Genomic DNA, 8,249 nt, shown 5'->3' on the forward strand with positions numbered 1-8,249 from the left:
GTTGCACTTTGATCCACAACTTTCTTTCCGCCGTCATCGTAGGTCACTAAATGCAAAGTGGTCTCACCATACCCACACAATTCTCCACAACAGATTTTTTTCTGCTTCGCTTCTTCTTCTCCTTGTTTACTACTGGTGGTTGGCTTTGGTCGCAGTACCGCCACCTTCTGCTCTGGAGTGTACAAGCTTCGCCTATGAGAAAAAGGAGCAGCGAATGAACCGAACACAACACACGCGAACCGAACCGAGACAGTCGAACCGAACGGTTCGGACGGTTTTCATAAACCGTTCCATCCCTAACTAAAACCCACACCCATAACTCTCAAGTTTTCGTCAACAAAGATCTGCCTTTAGCTCATCAGTTCTCGTTATCGTCATGAAAAAAACGTGCGTCAACGAAATAATTTTGTTATCTTCATCATTGAGAAAACCAAAACTGATCTGAAAAAGGTCAAATACTGATGCGTGTTCCTAAAGTACACTCATTTTAGTAATGAGGTATCTGTATACATCTGCAGCACGTAGGAGAAACGACATGAAGCGGGAATAACATGTTTATATCTTGTTTAAAAATGTAAAGGTGAGTAGGGTGGATCTAATGGGTCTCTGTGTCTCACAGCGCTGCCACTCCAAATGTGTGAGCGAGGCCACGTTCTACAGGCTGGTCCAGTCCTTCGCTCTTGTTCTGTTTGAGTGAGTATCTGCAGTGCTTGCTTTCTCTGCCTTTGGTTCTAATTTTAAAATAGAATGTTTGAAATCAACAGCCACCGAAGAAGAAGGCTTTGAAACCAGATAATCCTCAGAAGCACCTAATGGAAAAGTTATTGGTAGTACTGGAAACGTACTTCTAATCTGAATGAATTTGATTTAATAAGCAGCCTGATTGACATGGAGGAAGGTTGCAGACAGATTAGGAGGCAGCAGGAATGTTTTTTGTTGCAGCTGGAGGATATTTTCCATCATCCAGATATTGTTTTCTTCTGCTGATGCTCCAGTGGTCAGATGATCTAGAAGTGCTTCTAAAGCTCATCACTAAACTCCTCAAAACCATCTTATAGATCCACAGAGACCCAGATATGAAGCATCTCATCATTTAGGTTGAAAACATTAAACTGGAGTTCAGTAGGAGAAGTTCAGGCATCAACCTATTATTCCTTCAGGAATAAGGTGGTTTCAAAAAAACGACTAGAAAGAGGAGAGCTGGTTGAGATGTTCTGGCCTGTTACTGGTCTTTAGGTTCAGTCTTTTCACAGGCCGGTTTCTGCACTTCATTATTTATATGCAGTGAAATGTTGTAGACTATCACCCCCATAGAAAGCGTTATAATTCAGCTCTGTTTTTCCAGATGTTTCCAGGTGGACGACTACAGCCCGGCTAAAAGCCTCATGACCATGTGCTTCACATATTACTACATTGGTAAGACTCAGTTCTGACTGGAACATTCTTTGCTCAGTATATGTCAGAATGTCTTAGTTTTCTGCCGTTGGCTCAGTGCACAAGCAGCATGGACTGTTAATTGTCTTCATTTAACCTGGAATTTACATCCATTACTGCTTCAGACTTTTTCTTTTATGCAGAATGAGCTCTTTGGTAGGAAGAGCTGTAAGGACGAAGCAGAAAGTAGTTGTCCTCAAAGATGAAGAACATGGCTATAATTTCCAGGTTTAAAATGGTCAGATGGTTAGACTTCACTTTCAATCTTTGGAGGTTTTTATCATATCAGGGTTTCATTTGATGTTGCTTCAGGTTTTTCACCACGAGGGAGACAATGTCTCACTCCAGATAAGGCCCATGTGAAATTCTGGGCAAGGTTTTCATAGAACATATCTTCCTGGCTACAGTCCACATGTTGAAATGTTCTGGTTCTGGCAGCTCATAGTTTGACCTGAAGCAGTCAGTCTGCCATAAAGCTGTCGGCTTGCCGTAAAGCCGTCGGTCTGCCGTAAAGGTGTCGGTCTGCCGTAAATCAGTCGGTCTGCCATAAAGCAGTCTGTCTGCAGTCAAACCGTCGGCCTGCCATAAAGCCGTCGGCCTACCGTAAAGGTGTCGGTCTGCCGTAAATCAGTCGGTCTGCCATAAAGCAGTCTGTCTGCAGTCAAACCGACGGCCTGCCATAAAGCCGTTGGCCTACCATAAAGCCATTGGTCTACCCTAAAGCAGGCGGTCTGCCATAAAGCAGTCGGTCTGCTGTAAAGCCGTCGGTCTGCTGTAAAGCCGTCAGTCTGCTGTAAAGCCGTCGGTCTGCCGTAAAGCCGTCGTTCAGCCATAAAGCCGTCTGTCTGCAGTCAAACCCTCGGGCTGCCGTAAAGCCGTTGGCCTACCATAAAGCCATTGGTCTACCCTAAAGCAGGCGGTCTGCCATAAAGCAGTCGGTCTGCTGTAAAGCCGTCAGTCTGCTGTAAAGCCGTCAGTCTGCTGTAAAGCCGTCGGTCTGCCGTAAAGCTGTCGCTCTGCCATAAAACCGTCACCTTACGGGAAGAACCAGAACAGAACCGTGAAGCCTCCAGTGTCATTCTTCTGACCAGAGCCATTAGTAGTAGATGCCAGACCACTCATCTCATAAACACGTAAATTAGAATCCCAGGGATTTGGAATATGATATATCAAGGTAGAAACACTACCTACTGTTGCTTTAATCCTTTATAATAAGGTTAACAGAGGGAATGGAGGTTCTTTTGACCTCTTTACGATTTTTAGTTGATTTTGAAACCAGATGATGTTTATGACGATGCTTGGATGAGTCTTGGTTGATTTAATCAGCCCTGCATTTTAACAGGAACAGCAGCCACAGCTTGCATCAGTGAACATTAGTGGTCTGTGCTGATCCAAAAAGTTACTGCCTCCGGTTGGCGCTGTGGTTGCTGTCTTGCAGCAACACCTCAAAGAAAGGTCTGATTATGATTATGCAACCAGGAGGGTGTGTGTGATGAGTGCCTCTGACACATCACATTGCTGCAACATGTTAGGATGCTCCACCTTTGTGTTTTTGCTTCATTCTGCAGTAATGCTGCAGCTTTGCTCAGATGGACACCGGTTGCTAATGGCACAGTAACCCGACCCAAAGAGTCGGGTACCTCTGCAGCTGTTTGTTCAAAGGCTTGTTAATTTGATGAGTTGAAGACTGTTTTCATTCTCAGTCCTCTGAGTTTTAGCTACTTAAGGTGCAGACAAACTTTACCCTGAGCTGTTTTTCTTCCTGAGCCTCTGTTTTTCTGTGGTATAAACCTACCTGCAGAACCAGAAACACAGATAACTGTTGGTAAATCCTCGAAGGACGTTAACTATAAACAGAGAGGCTGGTGGGGCTTTGAAGGTCTGAGGTCATCTTCTTTAACTGTGCAGGGAAGTGTCCGCAATCCCCCTCTGACCTGCTGGACCGCGGCGGTCAGCAGGCAGGTCTGGACTCGTACCTGAACAAGGCCAACTCCTGGCTTTCAGGAAAGAAAGACGTTGCAGAGCGCCTTCTCAAACACACATCGAAAACTGACGTCAGAGGCTTCTTTGGAGGCCTGGAGAGCAAACTGAGGAGCTCCATAGCTTCCAAGTCTGAGTGAGTGATAGGTGTCATCTTTGAGTTAGTTTCATTAAAACGTTAACTTGACCAGAGCATGTTTTGTTTTTTTCCTACTGATGACAGAGAAGGTCCTGGTGAGATGAAACCCAAGTCCCCAGGTAGAAAGCAACACTTCCTGCTCCTCTGCATTTATTCACTAAAGGTAATTTGTTAACAATAGAAAAATCACTAATGTCTGTTTTGATTTTCTTATCCAGAGTCAGAAGGTCTAGAAGAGAAGAGAGGAGAAAAGGTTTACCTGTACACTCACCTGAAGCAGCAACCTATATGGTAAGAAGAACCAGGGCCGTTTCTCAATATGTGTACTTGTGCATTCTCATGTTCTCAAGCATGCTTAGTGTGAGGGATTGCACTCTAGTCAATGAGCAGATGCAATCAACTGGTTTTCCTTAGATAGAAAACTTTGACTGTATGATCTGGTTGAACTGTAAAGTGCCTTGAGATGACATGTGTTGTGAATTGGTGCTATATAGATAAACCGAATTGAATTGCTCTGTACTCTTAAAAAAATATCATCAGCTCTCCCCTTTTATATGGTGGTCTTGCAGTTACTTTGTTCACCATAAACTGATGTTTTACAGTTTTTTTATCGGTCAGGTAAGACTTCATTGGTCATTAGACACTTTATAACATGCTCCCGACTCTGCACACTGACGCTGCGTGATGTTGTTATCGTTGTCTGGGCAACACAATGTTTTACATCATGTGGCAACATTCAGCCAATCATGTAGCTCAGCATCACTGGCATGCACAGGGCCCGAGCAGATTTGACCACCCGAGCAGATCATGCATCTACACCGGCAATGGTAGTGACTTAAGGCTCCACATGCTTCACTTTGATCTTCTATGGACCGTACACACAGAAAAACGTATAGCAACAATAACGTTAGCGTACTTTGTGTACCCGTACAACAGAGGGAAGGTGAGAAGGCATTTTTGGACCTCAGACAGTAGCAGCAGGAAATCGGTGAAAACAGACCAGCAGAGAGACAACCAGAACCAAAAAGGGGCGGCCCGCCGGGCCCCCAACTGGAGCTAAGGAACCACGACAGGAAATCAGAGGACCCTGCTGGGGAAACGGTGCGCCAGAGCTCGGAGAGAAGGCAGCGGCTTGCCAGGCTTAGCTCTGGTAGAGATTGAGAAGCACAGCTGTAGATCTGAGAAGCATGCTGGAGAGAGGCTACAACTGACTGTGGCTAGCAATAGAGGCTAACTGCGGAGGATCGACTAAGCTTAGCGGTAGATCAGATAAGTCCAACAGCCAGACAGAACAAGGAAAGCGGGGTAGAGCCTACGGCTGTCCGGGAGTAGGACAGCAGTTTTGGAGAAGCCAGCCTGGGAGCCAGAGCTAGGAGAGGCAACGGCTGGCTAGAGCTAGCCTCTAGAGGCTAACTGCGGGAGATTGAAGGAGGACAGTTTGGGATCACCGCACCCTATCGGGTTTAGACAGAGCGGGGCATCAGACGGCTGGTGTCTGCGCTGGAGGTAGGATGAAGAAACAGTTCTTCTCCGGAGCCGCATGCGGCTCTTTAGCTCCCCCCATACGACTCCCTGGAGCTTTTTCAAAGTTTATGAACATTTTTTTATGTTTATTTTAAAATGGTGTGCAGGAGGTCAAACAAACATTCATTATGTTTCCAAATAATGTAAACATTTGTATAATAAATACATTTAAACAATAAGATGTAAACATTTCTTTGGCATTTTCTTGGCCTAGAGTCCAGAACCATTGCTACAGAGTTATGAGCCATTTGCCTCACCTTTAATCTCCACCGTCCCACAACCACACAACCCCCCCATCAGTCCATCTCATGAACTGGACCAGAGCAGAACCTATGCAGGTCTGACCTCCAGAGAACTGAGAGAGCTGCTACGTAAAAAAATCTGTTTTCCTGAATGATACCAAACATTGAGCAGAGATGTGATCTCACCAGGTCCGTCTGCAACTTTAGAAGCAATGTATCACTCTAACCGTTTTCCTGGCCAAGATACTCACAGGTATCAGAACCAGAGAGGTTCTGATATGGTTATAAAAATGGTACGTTTCCTCTGACAGGCACACGCTGAGGTTCTGGAACGCTGCATTCTTTGATGCCGTCCATTGTGAGCGGACGAAGAGATCTCCGACCACCAGGTGAGTCCGTGGGTGGGTGAGTGGTTCTGTTGGAGGTCGTTTTGAGGATGCACAGTGATGCGTCTGCCTCTCTGTAAAATCTTCTCCCTTCCTCTTCTTCTTGACCTTTTTTAACCTTTGTTTCCTTGTGCCTTGCTTCCGAGCAGTGGAGCGCAGGACGCAGAGGGAGACAAGAGGTCTGTTCTGTATTTAAGTCCGCTGTTCTAGCAGTGATCATGGTGATAATGGTGTACGGGTAAAAGGGCAGAGAAGCACTAATGCATCAGGCTAAGTGAAGCAAAACATCCTCATTTACTGAACTACTAACATTTTTAACCATTAAATCGCTGCAGGCAGAGCTTATTTTGTAAATGACCAACGCCAGCTACCATTAGCTTAGCCTCATGGCTCTTGTCGTCCAGTGTGCCTCCATGACTCCGTGGTTTCCTCTGCTTACCCAGAGTCCATCTTCTGGCCATCTACAGCGCCTCTTCTTCTACTGTGAGTCCAGCCTAAACGCTCTCAGCAGAAGGTACTCCTATTTGTGGAGCTCCCTTGCTGTGACAACAAACCCACATGACCTTGTCCTCAATTGTAACAGAAAATCGTCGGTATAGAGGCGACCAAACTGAGGCGGAATGTGTTGGCTTAGCTGTCCTACTAAGCTCTCCACAACCAGTAAGGTCTGTTAGAAGATGCTGGTCTGGGTTTGGGTGGCTAAGCTCCTCCAGGGTGAAGGCCACAGTGATCAGCTTTAGTCCAGCCATAAATGGTTCTGTGTTGCTGTGTCTGTTATCCATGAAGAGAAGGATGTTTGGTTCCTAATGGAGCCATGAAGACCTGTTCCAGACCCTTCATGTTGCACCATTGCAAAAACGAATACATCTTCCACTGAAGTTAGAGTGATGGCTTCTCCAAGTGTCCTGGTCCAGCTCAACCAATCCTGCTTCCCTCCTACCACCCAGTAGGAGGTTCTGTCTGGCCAGTCTAGCGTCTATATGAGGTTCTCCCTTCCAAACCTCCCTGGGCTTTACTGAGCTGCAGCTACTGGTCCAAGTGGTCCCTGATGAGGCGGCTTGGATAAATTGTAGAGGAATCTATAAAACATAACCTGAATGTTGTGAAGTTTTATCTGTGACTGATATCTGACCTTTAAGAGCATGGAAGCTAAAATATTTCAGGCTCTGAGAAGATCCAAGTTTTCTTCTGCTCTTTGATAATCCCACTAACAGGCAGTAGTGTTCATAGAGCTCAGCAACAGCTGACCAGTTCAGCGTCTCCCTTTCTGGTTTCCCACTCAGTTAGACGTCGTCCTGAGCCTAAAGCTGGAGGAAACCATTGGTTCATGTGGTTTATCTGAAAACCCACCAAACAGCAGCTGTAGTGATAATCGTCCTGCAGTTTTTAATCACGAAAAGATGTAAAGACTAATGTTAGCATGTTCTAGATGTCAGGAACTAAGGTTGTCCACCGCATTCTAGTTCTGCTTTGATATTTCTGTGTGCTCTTTGTCTCCCTGCATGCTAACCCCCCTCCCTCATTGTGCAGATTCAGTCAGTGTAGGGATGTCTGTATGTGGAACAGTTCTCAGCTCCCCGCATCTTCTCTGCATGCTCCCTCTGTGTTTCTACACATGGGATTACATTGGGATTATTCAATAGAATGAATAATCACCGAAATGTTTGCTTCAAGGTTTCTACAAACATTAAAATTGTGGAGACGCAAAATAAAACGGAGCATTGAGACCATTTTTATTATGTTTTGGTTTTGCATCAAAGCTGAACCCCATCTGGTCCTTGACTGCACCTAGAAATCCTGTTGATAAAGGTTCTGAGCAGGACCAGAGGGCAGCCCTGATGAGTCTTTCATGGACGGGAACAGGTCCGACTTAAAGCTGGCAGTGAGGACCGAACTCCTGCTCCGACTCCATACTCCTGGAGCGCCCCCCACAAGGCCTTTGTCTTCTCCAGATCAACAAAACCCATGTGGACCAGTTCAACCCTGGAGAGCCCTGCAGAGAGTGTAGAGCTGGTCCAGAACAAGAACCACTGCCCCTCCTGAAGCAGATGTTCAACCATAAGCCGGATGATGATGTACAAACTGATCAGTAGATACAGCAAGAAAGCAGCAATCAGGCTTTAAAGTCGTAGGGAAGTCATTTTTAAATGTCAAATCATTCTGGCTTAAACATGTATATAAATGTTCTCTTTATCAAACGATATTGTCCCAAAATTTGTCTGTCTGTCTTAAAATCTTTTTTTTTTTCGTCATCTTATGTAGGCCAGTTAATTATATGTCAGCCTGAACACCTAAATTCGGCCAATCATATATCAACAGATATCTGTCAATCAAATTTTTTCGGTCATAGCATCTTGATTCATATGTCGCAGCTAATTAGAGATGGCAAAGTACTCACTTTCTGTACTTGAGTAAAACTACAGATACTTGTGTTAAAAAATACTCTGATAAAAGTGGAAGTACTGATTAAACTTCTTTACTCAAGTAAAAGTAACAAAGTACAGGCTTGTAAATTTACTTAAAGTATAAAAGTAAAAGTAGAAA

General features: G+C 45.0%; 1 protein-coding gene across 3 annotated transcripts in view; it reads left to right on the forward strand.

The window, feature by feature from the left end:
• The window catches only part of kiaa0513 (KIAA0513 ortholog), a 34,396-nt gene that overhangs the window by 18,059 nt on the left and 8,088 nt on the right, over positions 1-8,249 (forward strand). For 2 of the 3 annotated variants that reach the window (XM_015388908.1, XM_015388909.1), the window contains exons 4-10: positions 620-693; positions 1,346-1,416; positions 3,343-3,550; positions 3,638-3,672; positions 3,772-3,844; positions 5,631-5,708; positions 5,855-5,884. In XM_015388908.1, coding sequence (XP_015244394.1) covers positions 620-693; positions 1,346-1,416; positions 3,343-3,550; positions 3,638-3,672; positions 3,772-3,844; positions 5,631-5,708; positions 5,855-5,884 — 569 coding nt within the window. The remainder of the gene's footprint in view (positions 1-619; positions 694-1,345; positions 1,417-3,342; positions 3,551-3,637; positions 3,673-3,771; positions 3,845-5,630; positions 5,709-5,854; positions 5,885-8,249) is intronic. The other variant, XM_015388910.1, reaches the window with a different exon arrangement.

The sequence above is a fragment of the Cyprinodon variegatus genome, unplaced genomic scaffold, assembly GCF_000732505.1.
Source record: "Cyprinodon variegatus isolate N-32 unplaced genomic scaffold, C_variegatus-1.0 Scaffold442, whole genome shotgun sequence".
Classification (NCBI taxonomy): domain Eukaryota; kingdom Metazoa; phylum Chordata; class Actinopteri; order Cyprinodontiformes; family Cyprinodontidae; genus Cyprinodon; species Cyprinodon variegatus.